The sequence below is a fragment of the Cololabis saira genome, chromosome 3 (genome assembly GCF_033807715.1).
Source record: "Cololabis saira isolate AMF1-May2022 chromosome 3, fColSai1.1, whole genome shotgun sequence".
Taxonomy (NCBI): Eukaryota; Metazoa; Chordata; class Actinopteri; order Beloniformes; family Belonidae; genus Cololabis; species Cololabis saira.
The window spans coordinates 45,086,586-45,101,194 of NC_084589.1; the positions used below are offsets into that span (position 1 = coordinate 45,086,586).

At 41.7% G+C, this 14,609-nt stretch overlaps 1 protein-coding gene across 1 annotated transcript; it reads right to left on the minus strand.

The window, feature by feature from the left end:
• Positions 1-2,380: 2,380 nt before the first annotated feature.
• Positions 2,381-10,529, minus strand: LOC133441178 (zinc finger protein 543-like). Its single transcript, XM_061718578.1, has 2 exons — positions 10,337-10,529; positions 2,381-3,545 (listed from the first exon to the last, which is right to left on the minus strand). The coding sequence occupies exons 1-2, from the start codon at positions 10,506-10,508 to the stop codon at positions 2,680-2,682; spliced, it is 1,038 nt and encodes a 345-aa protein (XP_061574562.1). The 5' UTR covers positions 10,509-10,529; the 3' UTR covers positions 2,381-2,679.
• Between the last annotated feature and the right edge of the window lie 4,080 nt (positions 10,530-14,609).

Genomic DNA, 14,609 nt, shown 5'->3' on the forward strand with positions numbered 1-14,609 from the left:
AGAAATTGGTCTACAACAGAATAATGAAACATTTGAAGGACTGTAATATACTGTAAAAACACCAATATGGATTTAGGAAAAATCATTCTACAGAAATGGCTATATTTCCATTGGTTCCACACTTTGGGAATCTTTCTTGATTTATCCAAAGCTTTTTTTTTATATATATTCTTCTTCAAAAATTATTACACTGTGAATTTGCTCTAAAAAAATCTACACGGAGCCACTGTGATCTGCATCTTTTCTACAGAATAAAGGATTAAGTGTAAAGTGTGAAATATGAGTCTGGTCCAGAGTGTGAATGGAGCATGAAAGGCAGCACCAAGTAAACAGAACAACAAGTTAGTTCGGGATGTTTCCGAATCCCACATCAGCAGCTGCTTGAGCTGGGGAGTTTCCCATTTAGTTGGTTTGCTTCATCACCACGGCTTTTAACTGGAAACAAAGGGATCTTGTAGGAGTCATACTCATGTGTTCATTCATTCAACTTTCCAGGGTTACGTACCGACTCTGTGGAGTCTGATTTCAGGTTTCCAGGCGAGGTCCAACAGTCTGCGCTGACGGTCGAGCTCTTCTTCATACTCCAAGATGCTTTTTTCAAACACTGACAATATTTCTACAGCAGCTGCTGTTAGTCGCTGACCGATAAACTCTCTCAGATGATTCACCTTAGACATTGTTGAAGAGGAAAAAGAAAGGAAACAACAGAACCGTCCTCTCTTTCTTCTTCTCTAGGTTTAATGGCGGATCACAACCAACGTTATTAGGTTCTACCGCCACCTGCTGTACCGGAGTGTGTAACATCAGGATCATTATTACACCAGGTTACAGTCTAACTTAAAGGGGGGGAAAAAGGAAATACCTAAATAAAATAAGATAATCACATTTAAATCTTATTATCTATCCCTGCATCTTTAAGAAAGACAAGGATTTCCTTATAACAATCCCTCATCACCTCACTCCTCCCTAATAACCTACTAAACTCCATTCCCGTCCCAGCTCGTACATCCTGTCTCTTAAAGCGTTCCTTTCTACCTCATACTTGCCACATTTAAGAATCACATGCTCTACATTCTCTGTGACATCACACTCATCACATTTATCACACACGGACTTTGACATTAAATACAGAGTTGATTTTAAACTAGTATGACCTAATCTTAATCTAGAAATGATGACTTCCTCTCTCCTACACTTTCCTTTGAAAACCTTCACGTTAATTGACTTCTGTATGTTATAAAAATGTCTCCCTTTTACACCGTTGTCCCACACCTTCTGCCATGAATCCCTCACTGTCTTTCTAATTCATGATTTTGCTTCACCTTTACCAAAAGGAATTTCCATAATTACCTCACTACTCAATTTCAATGCTCTTTTAGCAATATTGTCTGCTTTCTCATTGCCATCAACACCCATGTGGGCAGGAACCCAACAAAACTGCACAGTAATTCCAGTTCTGCATAACCTCCACAACACCATTAATATTTCCAACACTAGATCTTCTCTTGTTGTTTTCTTTGATCTCAACATCAGCTTTATAATAAATCATGTGTCAGACGAGTTGTAAATCTAGTACAACTTGATTTTATACATGTGATTAAATAATATTGTTAATTTCATATTATTTAAATAATATAAAAAAAACGTACACAAATATGTTGTAACTTCAGCTTGTATAGTTACAATAACACAGCATGGATCATTTGAATTACATTGTTTTGACTTAGTTTGTCCCATGAATTATCACGATAATCTGATGTACGTGCAGCTCCGATTTAAAATGCTTAAACCCTTTTACAGTTTTCAGCAAACTATGTATAACATCACAATATATCGCAAAATTTGGATACTGCAATATCGTATTGTATCGTGACTCAAGTATCGTGATGTGTATCCCACATCACACTCATTTCCTCATTCACCTTTAAACCAAATGTTCTTTTTTTCTAAATCTATAAAAACATTTTAAAAGGGAAATAAAAGCAAACCGTATCTGACTGCACTGACTTTTGAAATCTTCAAGGTTTTTTGTTTAATGCTGCAGACATTAAAGTTTATAAAATGGTAACAGATGGTTGGCTGTTCTGTTTCTGACGTGTTGATGGTTGCATTTCTTCTTTTGTCCTCGTTTCTCTGAAGATTCTTCGTTTTTCAGAGGAACGTTGTAAAAACTGAATATGTAAATATATCAAACTTGGACTAACCTCTGAACGGAGTAGATGGAGAGAGTTTAACAACATGGAGCTGCAGATTAACTTTACAAAAGAGAATGTGAGTGAAGAAGTAACAGACGGGAAAAAGGGCGTGTGAGAGAGGCTTTGTAGATGAACGAAATAAACTGTCACGTTTAAAGAACCTTCAGCAAATACTAACAGCTCTTTATTTGCACCGTGGAGACAGCAAGTTACCAACAGCAACAAATAACACAGTTTTAAGAAGGAACAGGGATTCAAACAAACTCAATGCAGAACTTTAAAAAAAAGTACACAACCACATCGTTCCCTCTGCGTCAAGTTGACGGAGAAGCATAAATCCGGGTTGAACCTGCAACCCTTGTGGGGAGGGGATTAGGCTCATCAGCCGCAGGAGGTGGTGGTTGGACTTCTGCAGGTTCTTCTTCTGTGGGTCAGACAGGAGTGGACAGCTGCCCCCGGAGGACGACAACATGAGCTTCATTTGTCACGAGTCGCTAGACTTCTCCTCCGGGTGATTTTTCATGTGACTCAGCAAATCAATTCTGCAGCTAAAACCTTTGTTGCACGTCTTGCACAAATATGGCTTCTCGTCCGTGTGCATGGTTATGTGCCGTTTAAGATTTGATAAATCAGCAAAGGTTTTGCTGCAGGTGTTGCACAGGTACGGCCTTTCACCAGTGTGGATCCTCGAGTGAACCACCAGGGTGGAACGTTGTGTGTAACTTTTTCCACATGTTTTGCAGATGTAGGGCTTCTCGCCCGTGTGCGTGTATATGTGGCTTTTAAGATGTGATGATCTAGTAAAGGTTTTGTTGCAGGTGTAGCACAGGTACGGCCTTTCGCCAGTGTGGATCTTCATGTGATCCATTAAATTACTACTTTTACTGAACTCTTTCCTGCAAGTGCTGCAAGAAAACGCCTTCTTCCCTGTGTGGGTCCTGGTCAGCTTTGATTTACAGTTGCTGTCTGACGGGACAGCAGCATCTTCGTGGTCACCGTGTCGTCTCATTGGCTCCGGATCTGCAGTTTTACTGGAGTCTGAGCGTAAACTTTCAGTCCCTTCCTCATCTTTGTTTTGGGCTTCAGGAGAAGTGTGCAACAGCAGCTGGCCACAGTTTGGTCCTGGTTCACCATTTTCAACTTTCACATCAGCGACATTGACCAATGAGACATCCACCTCTACGTCCTTGTGCTTCATCTCCTGACCGCTGGAGTCTTCCTTCAGTTCTGTAGTCTGTTGATGCCCTGGTTCCTCCTGGTCCGGGCTGCAGCTCCTCTCCAGGTTATCCAGGTGCTGGTCACTGAACACCCCGTCCTCCTCCACCTTACAAACATTTTCTTGTGGGAGTTCTGGAATTACAAAAAGTGACAAAAAGATAGGATTATAACAAGTCAAAAGTGCTTCCCAGTGTTCATTGTATTTGGGAGGTTTTTTTTTTTTTTTTTTTGGGGGGGGGGGGTGACGACCTCCACTGCCAATCCAGGAAGCAGGGACACACAGAGACACACGTCAAGCACTGGAAATCTGCAACAAAAAACCACAAACAAAGCACGAAACCGGCACGGAGCCAACCAAAACAATAACAGCAATCGACCTAAATCTTGAGATCTGATCGCAGTCTAAGCTAAGCTATCGCTACCGCTACCTAAACCCAAAAACTAGAGAGCCAGCATGCAGGTGAACAAGCCAGTGTGTATATCTATGTGTGTGTGTGTGTGTATGTATATGATCATGCGTGTGTGTGTGTGTGTGTGTGTGTGTAAATGCATGTGACTAAGTGACTATATATATGTGTGTGTGTGTGTGTGTGTGTGTGTGTGTGTGTGTGTGTGTGTGTGTAATAAACCAAACAAAGCTCCACCTGAAGTGTATCTATAGTTGGGGAGGGGGGGGAGCAACCCCGCCACCCGCGAGACCAGAGGCCGACACGGAAGAGCCCGGAACCCAGGCCACCGGCAACCCCACAGAGGGGAGAAGTAGGAGGAGGCAACCCACCGCCTGCAAGGCCCCCCCCCCCGGCGGGGCCCCCACGGCGCGGGAAGAAGCAGCCAGGGATCGCGACCCTGGCAATCCCCGGCCACCCGGTCCGGGCCGGACACGCGGCCAGGAGGCCCTCACCCTTCAGGCCAACGACCCCCACCCGGCAGGGGGCCAGCCTGCCCGGAGAGACAGAGCCGCCCCGGCCGCCGACGCGGGCAGGCGCACCCGTCCCCCACGAAAGTGGCCCTCCAAGACCAGAGGGGCGCCCCGCCGCAGACGCAGCGGGGGGGACCGGAGACGGGCCCGGAGAGAGGGAACCCCCCAACAAGGCGACACCCGTGCAGGCCCGACAACGGAGGGCCCCAGACCCAGGCATCCCATTCATTCATCCATTCACCTATCAGATACCTATACTAATAATAATATAATATACTATACATAATAATAATACTAGTAATAATAATAATAATAATAGTAATAATAATAATAATAATAACCATCTTTGTATAATATAATATTCATAAATTATTAAGTTTTGATGTCCTGCCAATGGAGGCTCAAATCCTCCATGGCAGGACCCTTCCATACCGCATTCTCACCGACACAGACATACAATCACGCACCGTTTCCCCCTCCCCGGGGGGGTCCAGCACCGCCAGAAGGCACCCCAGGCTGCATGGCGGGCCCCGCCAGGCCCGGGTAACCCGACCCACCTGTCCCAGGCCAGTGAGGGAACGCGGGTGATGTGGGACCCCCTCCCGCCCCTGGTGTTGAGTGCGTGTGTTTAATGCCATAAAAAACGGGAGGGGGGAGGGCCAAGTATCGATTGACACCGACCCCCCCCCCCTCCCGAACTACGTGTCTTTGTCAAATGTATTTATTAAGTGTTGAATGTGCAGTGTCTATTTTGCTGTTAAAACCGTGAGGCGGGGAGTGCCGGGCCCCGCGGGACAGTGCCCCCCACGACCCGGACCCCCCGCCCTTCGCCTATGTACGTATGAATCGTGTAGGGGGGGAAAGAGGGGGAGCGGAGGCCGAAGCCAGGAAGCAGGACCAGCAAAGCCGGCCCTGGTAAGACACCCGCGTCCCCCCACCGGCCGTCCAGTAGACGGGGGCCGGCCCTCCGAGCCGGGCCAGGGAAACGGTCCAACATCCTCCCATTCATACTGACAACATAAGACATAGATACCTGGGAATGGTGCCACCCCGCCGTCGCGCCCGCCCGTGCACCCCCCGGTCAGGGGAGGGCCGCTCCCCGGACCCGGCCCCACCCCCCCCCGAGGCCACCCCGGCGGACACCCCAAGGGTCACGGAGTCCCCACATCCGCAGGGGCACTTGGCCCCCGCCCAGCGACGGAGGACCAAGGCAGCAATGCCCCCCCAGCGCAGACAGCCACCCCCCACCCAGGCAGGGCCGGGCCCTCCGGGTGGGACCCCCACGTCCACGGCCCAGCCCCCCCCGGGAGGCCCGGAGACGCCCTAGCCACAGCCCCCCGCCCGAGCCCTCCCCAGCCACCCACCGCCATGAGGTAACCCCCCCCACAGCCCCCCAAGGCCCCCAAGGCCCCCACCGGCTAGGGACAGGGCCCCGCGGCCCCCCCCACCGCCCCCCAGGGGCCACCAGAGGCCCGCGCCCCAGACCCCCCAAGCCGACCCCCAACCCCAAGGGCTACGAGATCACCACCCCCCCGCCCCCACTAAGTAACGAAGCCAATAAACGGGGACCACAGAGAGTGCAATTCAGCCGAATGTTGTTCAGTGGAGGCAGACATTATCTCACTACTAATATGATCTGATAAAAGATTCCTAAAATGGTTGATACACAAACTGGATTTTTGTTTCCAATTTACTAGAATGGTTTTCTTTGCGTATTTGGGAGGTTTAAAGTTTGTCCTGAACCTTCGGTCTTCCCCTTCATCTATGTAGTATATTTGAAAACAAGTGCATTACTCTGTGTGACCATTAGGCGGCACTGTGACTGTACTCTTGTGTTACTGCGTTGGTATCGAGACAGTTGAAGAATAAAGTTGTTGTTCTAGAAATGGCTTCTTCCGCGCCATAAATAACGATCTAACTACAAGTCCTGCATATGAACACCTATAAGAACATCCTCCAACGATCGTGTTTTTTGCCAGTGTCATCTCACATCTTACACGGAGCCACTGTGACCTGCATCTTTTCTACAAAATAAACGATTAAGTCTAAAGCATGAAATTTGAACGGTAAAGTCGCATCTTAGTAACAGTTCAATGCCTCCCAGTCTATTAAAAATGACTCTGGGGATATGATACCAAAAGCTCTTTTTATATTTAGATTTATTTATTTATTTAAAATGGGACAGTGCATATTAATGAACATTCACACGTAAATATGCCAGATTATAGCCTAAGGCTAATTTCCATCTGTAGTCCCCTGGCAGGTTGATGGTAACATGAACAGAAAAAACAAAGACAGAAACACATATTACCACAACACAACACGAAAATCAGTACAAGGAATAAGAAAAAACAAAGACAGAAACACATAATACCACAACACAACACGAAACTTAGTACAAAGAATAAAAACAGGAGACCAACGACCAGTGTGTAAACGAGTCTAAACAGTAGAGTACAGTTATAGTGGATATATGTTAAAGTGTTTATATTTTAAAGTGCTTAGTGCGAGGAGATAAATTATATTGCACGGGAACCAAAATGGAGTATACATATTGCACAAAACCCGTCGTTAATATAAAGTGCATAATCAAATTGCACATTGCTCTACCGTATCTCCACTAATTGTATTTAATATATACATATGTATATATACACATATATATACACACATACGCATGTACAGTACGTACACACACACATATACACACATATATATACATACACCTACACACACATATCCATACCCATGTCTACATACCCCAGACAAGCCCAATCTGAATTATGCATGATCACAGGTTTGGTTGCCTCTTAACCACATCTTCAAGTGTTTCTTAAATGTGGTGAAATTAGAGCACTCCCTTACCGAGGGTGGGATGCTATTCCAAAGTGCACACCCTTTATAAGATAGGGTATTTTGGGCAAAAGTTGTCCGCCTGAAACTTAGGTCACAATCCCCTCTATCAGTGGCTCTCGTCGCACGCAGAGTAGGGCCACACTCTTATTGTGTAGAAAAGATTTCAACCAGTTCATTTTAGGTTTCCATTAATAAAATCTAAATCTATAGCTTGCAGGCCTCCATCTTTTAATTCTTTGGTCAGTTCAGTTTTCCTAATGTAATTAATTTTCTTTCTCCAGATATAATTAAAGTTAACCCGATTAATCCTTTTGATTACGTTATTGGGAATAGACAACGAGTTTGCTGGATAAATACATCTGGAGAGACTTTCCATTTTGGTTAAGAAGATACGACCTAATAAACTGATGTCTCTTAATAACCAGGAGTTAAGTTTGGTTTGGCATTCATCAATTACCCTCCAGACATTTTTATTTTCACGTTCTGCTGAATCTTTAGAGATGGAAATGCCAAGATATTTGACAACAGATTTTATAGGGATGTTGTATGCCTCTGATAAGTGACTATGGTGAATTGGCATTAACTCACATTTGTTCAAATTTAATTTCAGCCCTGAGGCTTTGGAGAAAATAGCAATATTATGCAATATTTTTGGGACTTCAGATAATTGTTTCGTGAAGATAGTAGTGTCATCTGCTAACTGGATAATGATTACATGTATTCCAAGTACCTCTAAAGGTGCGATATTGGAATTTTTGATAAGGATAGAGAGCATTTCTGTAGCTATTATGAAGAAAAATGGAGAAATAGGACAGCCTTGTTTTACTCCTCGTTTAAACTGTAAATCGAGGTGATGTGTCTTCTGGTAAAGATATACAGCTATTTGAATTTTGATGAAGGGATTCAAAGATATTTAGGAATTTATCACCAAATCCAATTCATTTTAAACACTGAAAAATGAATGGGTGCTCAATCGAATCAAACGCTTTATAAAAATCAAAATAAAATCATCATCTTCTATTAAATTATTATAGTGTAGACAATCGAGGATTAAGCGAATATTGTTGTGAATGGATCTACCCCTCATGAAGCCAGATTGGGAGTCACTTGGGTTTTTACCCGGTTTTGGAATCACAGTTATTATTCCTTGTTTCATACTAGAGGGAAATGTGATATTGTTAGTTGCTTCTTTTAACATAAGAGAGAATGGTTCCTTTAATAAATCCCAGAAATGTTTATAAAAATTTGCAGTAAGACCATCACTCCCTGGGGATTTGTCCAAAGACAAACTGTTAACTGGTGAAGTTCAACGGAAGAAATATGCGCACCACAAACATAAATCGTTGGCTAACCAAAAAGTAACCACATAAGAATTTTACCAACATTCACCAGGAGGTGGAACCAAAACAACATAATGCTGGGAAATTAAAAAATGTTCAGTTTTTTATGTTCAATAAATATGTTCTACCTTGTAATTTTGTAAAAGATTTTTTTCTTTGAAAAGCATACCTAAATCAAATGTATTTGATTTATGCAATGGTGAAAAAATTGGCAAAATAAATGAAGAACTGCGAAGAAGCATGTTCGGTATTGTTCGGTATTCGGCCAAGTGTTTATTATTATTTTCGGTTTCGGTTTCCGCCACAAATTTTCATTTCGGTGCATCACTATTTAGCAGTGGCATTGTTTACAGCGGACATATGCGGGTGAAGATGGCTGAAAACGAAAGTCCCACAACTGTTCCAGAACATGACACAGGGGAACTTGTTCCGAAAAGAGGAGCCGTGTCGGCTGTGTGGAAATTCTTTGGCTTTAAAAAAGACGACGTCCAACAAACAACAATCATCTGCAAGTGTTGTAAAGCTAAAGTTGTAGCCGCGGGAGGCAACACTAGCAACTTGCTCCACCACCTCAGCCGCAAACATGTGATAGAATATCAAGAATGCATGAAGCTGAGATCTGTCCACCACGTCTACAGGTAACACTAGAAGTGCGGGAGAAAAGTCAAGTCAGACAACACTTAAAGTCTTTAAGTGTTGTCTGACTGATTCTCTCACTTCATTAGAATCATAAGTGCCGCCACCTCATTGTAAACGGCATCATTTTGTGAGGCCATGCAAACCTGTATTTATACTAGTGTGGACATTAATGTTTTTCTACAATATTTCCTCCTCATGACAGTAAAATAGGCCATTCTAAGCCAATTTACTGCAGCAATTCCTTTCCAAATCATTAGAAAATGTGGTTAACACCCAGTTGTGCATGGAAAAAAAAAATACCGTGATATACCGTGAAACTGATATAATTTTGAAAAATACAATGATATAAATTTTTGGATATACCGCCCAGCACTACCTTCCACTTTCATTTTCTTTGCCATGTAAAGATTGTTTTCAGTTCAACAGTGATATGCACCATTTTAATACAAGACAGGCTAATCATTTAAATCTCCTGAAGTTCCGTACTGGTTTGTGTCAGTTCTCCATCAGATACAGTTATGGAACACCTACAGCAATCTCTTCTACCTCTACTTCATTCAATCATTTTAAACGTAAACTCAGGACACATTTCATTGCTCAGATTACCTAATGATATTTCTAGATTTGTTATTTTATTCTTTAATCATGTAGATACCATGTATTCTATTCATGCTGCTGTTTATTTGCTTTGTCTTTGTTTTTAAACTGCAATCATGTATTCTGCATATTTTAAATCTTTGTACAATCTTTTGCTGTATTTTACAGGTAGAGGCCTCGTATAAGCCCCTTGGGCTTTTTGCCTCAGCCTAGCACATTACCAATCTCTCTTTTACATTTGTATGTTACTTGTTCTGTTTTTATACTGTGCTAGATGAATAAATCTAAAAAAACGGTGATCTGCATCTTTTCTACTAAATAAAGGATTAAGCATAAAGTGTGAAATAACAGTCTGGTCCAGAGTGTGAATGGAGCATGAAAGGCAGCACCAAGTAAACAGAACAACAAGTTAGTTCGGGATGTTTCCGAATCCCACATCAGCAGCTGCTTGAGCTGCGGAGTTTCCCATTTAGTTGGTTTGCTTCATCACCACGGCTTTTAACTGGAAACAAAGGGATCTTGTAGGAGTCCTACTCATGTGTTCATTCATTCAACTTTCCAGGGTTACGTACCGACTCTGTGGAGTCTGATTTCAGGTTTCCAGGCGAGGTCCAACAGTCTGCGCTGACGGTCGAGCTCTTCTTCATACTCCGAGATGCTTTTTTCAAACACTGACAATATTTCTACAGCAGCTGCTGTTAGTCGCTGACCGATAAACTCTCTCAGATGATTCACCTTAGACATTGTTGAAGAGGAAAAAGAAAGGAAACAACAGAACCGTCCTCTCCTTCTTCTTCTCTAGGTTTAATGGCGGATCACAACCAACGTTATTAGGTTCTACCGCCACCTGCTGTACCGGAGTGTGTAACATTAGGATCATTATTACACCAGGTTACAGTCTAACTTAAAGGGGGGAAAAAAGGAAATACCTAAATAAAATAAGATAACCACATTTAAATCTTATTATCTATCCCTGCATCTTTAAGAAAGACAAGGATTTCCTTATAACAATCCCTCATCACCTCACTCCTCCCTAATAACCTACTAAACTCCATTCCCGTCCCAGCTCGTACATCCTGTCTCTTAAAGCGTTCCTTTCTACCTCATACTTGCCACATTTAAGAATCACATGCTCTACATTCTCTGTGACATCACACTCATCACATTTATCAGACACGGACTTTGACATTAAATACAGAGTTGATTTTAAACTAGTATGACCTAATCTTAATCTAGAAATGATGACTTCCTCTCTCCTACACTTTCCTTTGAAAACCTTCACGTTAATTGACTTCTGTATGTTATAAAAATGTCTACCTTTTACACCGTTGTCCCACACCTTCTGCCATGAATCCCTCACTGCCTTTCTAATTCATGATTTAGCTTCACCTTTACCAAAAGGAATTTCCATAATTACCTCACTACTCAATTTCAATGCTCTTTTAGCAATATTGTCTGCTTTCTCATTGCCATCAACACCCATGTGGGCAGGAACCCAACAAAACTGCACAGTAATTCCAGTTCTGCATAACCTCCACAACACCATTAATATTTCCAACACTAGATCTTCTTGTTGTTTTCTTTGAAGTCAAACTCTGAAGGGCTGCAGTGGAGTCTGAACAAATGACATAGTTCCTTCTCGCAGTTACAGTAAGTATTTCATTTACCAACGAAAGTAATTAGAACAAAATACATAGAACATTCTTTTCATCACTGGTTTACTACGACTTCTGTCATTTAGCAGACGCTTTTATCCAAAGTGATTTACATCTGAGAAAACAACACAAGCAAGAAGGTTTAGAAAGAGTTTTATTTTTTCTGACACAATTAGAGCTGACGCAATTTATATGATAAGCTTCTGATTGTTAATATCAATATATAAAATAAAAATATGTTTTAATTCATGTGTTCTTTATTATTTGTCATAAAACATTTATGTTGTTAAGAAACTTTTATTGCGATGGGCTTCAAAATAATACACATGGTAAGTATTTGAGACATTAAAACATTTAAATATCAAAGTGATCAAACTATCAAACTGATTTTGGTGTGAAATATATAGATATACAAGACTCATTTGAAGCTGCAGTTTCCAACATTTAACCACTAGAGGGAATAAAGATCCCAAACTAACCCCCAAACTCAGAATGACGGTTCATTCATGCATGAATCACCCACAGGTTTTCTGCAGGGGTTTGAAGCCTCTTTTTCCTCGTATTGTGGCAGGTTGGAATTATATAAAGCAAGAAGTTTAATGCGTAATTAGGGGCGTGGCCTTTTGATTGGCATTAATTTGTCCAACCTGTAAATAAATACTTTTTTCTAAGATCTTAGAAAATGTTGGGAGTAAAGAATCAGGCCTGTAATTAGTGAATTGGTGTCTGTCTCCAGTTCTGTACAGTGGGATGACTTTTGCAGTTTTCATTTGTTTTTGTAAATGTCCCAGTTCTGAGCGACTGATTACAGCTGTATGTCAGTTAACAATCCATCAATAACCTTTCTGACTATTGTCATATCACCACAGTCAGTTGACAACTTGTTTTTACATTTACTTACAATATCTATGATTTCTCTCTCCTCCACAGCTGTGAGAAACATTGAATCTGGATTTCTACTTATTAATGTTTCCTTCCATCCATCAGCTGATCCAGGATCACACATTTTTCTGCCAGCTTTGGTCCAACACTCACAAAATACCTGTTAAAATGATTAACCACCTCATTCATATCATTAATGACTTCATCGTTATTGGTTAAATATTGTGGATAATTAGTCTGTCTTGAACTTTTCCTAATGGCATCATTCAATATATTCCAAATACCTTTTACGTTATTTTTAGTCCTTATTCATGAAGGAATTCATGTCCCTCTCCATGAAGGCAAGTGGTCTCAGCTCTGAAACAGCAAAGTCCTCCCTCCATTATCATATTATTATTTTTATTATTATTGTAATTATTATTACAAAAGTGCATTTCCACTCGTTGAGTTTGCACTTTGAAAGAGATGGAAAATGGACTGGTACCAAAAGCCAGGCTTGTTGCACAAGGTTTTGAGGAACTGCAGGTTTCTGCTACAGAAGGAATCTCCAACCTGTGCTTCAGTCTCTGAGGCTCCTTGTGGCAGGAAGTTATCAAAAACAATGGCAACTGCATTTGATGGACATAAAATCTGCCTTCTTTCATGGACTAGAAATGTGGAGAGACATTTTCATTAAACCTTCTCCAGAGACCAACAGAGCAGATCATCTTTTTTTAACCCACATCAACTCCATGATTCCTGACACAGTGGATTCCTATCAGTTTTCCTACCGTGCCAACAGATCAGTGGATGAAGCGATGGCTTCGGCTTCACTTCACCTTCCAACACCTGGACAGGATGAACACCTATGCACGGCTTCTGTCCCTGGATGTGTCATTTGATGAAGCCAAGACCAGTGAAATAACAAACTGGATCAAAATGACGTGATTGAGGAAGTTGAGGATAAAGGACAAAAGTGCATCTCCACTTTTCAACTTCATTTGATGACATTTCTCTTTCAACATTGTTTTCTGAGCTAAATGCTGGTTGTAGTGATCACGCTGCACCAATAATCTGTGTCACTAACAATTTTCCTCTTGTTGATGCACTAAAGTGTTTTTTTATTTGTGTTTTTATTATTATTACGATAGATTGTTCACTCTTGGGTTTATGTTGAGCTTTTATAACTCACCACCAGGGGGCACTGCTGCTCTTTCTACATATGGAGAGTGTAATATTCCAGAATTATAAATAAAATAATTCATCCATCTAAAATGAAAACTTAATTAAATTTTCATGATTATTTCTGACTAAATATGAGTTGAGGTAAAAAGACATTTACTTCTAAACGGATGTCTGATATAAAAGGGTTAAATCCAAAGTCTGTCCTCTTCCTGGAATCTGATCCCGATGATCCTCCCTCTTCTTCCTGCTCTCCAACCTGCAGATCTGCAGCTTCAACACGGATCTCAACATCAGCTTTATAATAAATTATGTCAGACGAGTTGTAAATCTAGTACAACTTGATTTTATACATGTGATTAAATAATATTGTTAATTTCATATTATTTAAATAATGTGAAAAACGTACAGAAATATGTTGTAACTTTAGCTTGTATAGTTACAATAACACAGCATGGATCATTTGAATTACATTGTTTTGACTTAGTTTGTCCCATGAATTATCACGATAATCTGATGTACGCGCAGCTCAGATTTTAAAATGCATAAAGCCTTTTACAGTTTTCAGCAAACTATGTATAACATCACAATATATAACCTCTGAACGGAGTAGATGGAGAGAGTTTAACAACATGGAGCTGCAGATTAACTTTACAAAGAGAATGTGAGTGAAGAAGAAACAGACGGGAAAAAGGACGTGTGAGAGAGGCTTTGTAGATGAACGAAATAAACTGTCACGTTTAAAGAAACTTCAGCAAATACTAACAGCTGTTTATTTGCACCGTGGAGATGGCAAGTTACCAACAGCAACAAGTAATACGATTTTAAGAAGGAACAGGGATTCAAACAAACTCAATGGAGAACTTTAAAAAAAAACCTCATTGCAACACAACCTCATCGTTCCCTCTGCGTCAAGTTGACGGAGAAGCATAAATCCAGGTTGAACCTGCAACCCTTGTGGGGAGGGGATTAGGCTCATCAGCCACAGGAGGTGGTGGTTGGACTTCTGCGGGTTCTTCTTCTGTGGGTCAGACAGGAGTGGACAGCTGCCCCCGGAGGACGACAACATGAGCTTCATTTGTCACGAGTCACCAGACTTCTCCTCCGGGTGATTTTTCATGTGTCTCAGCAAATTACTTCTGCAGCT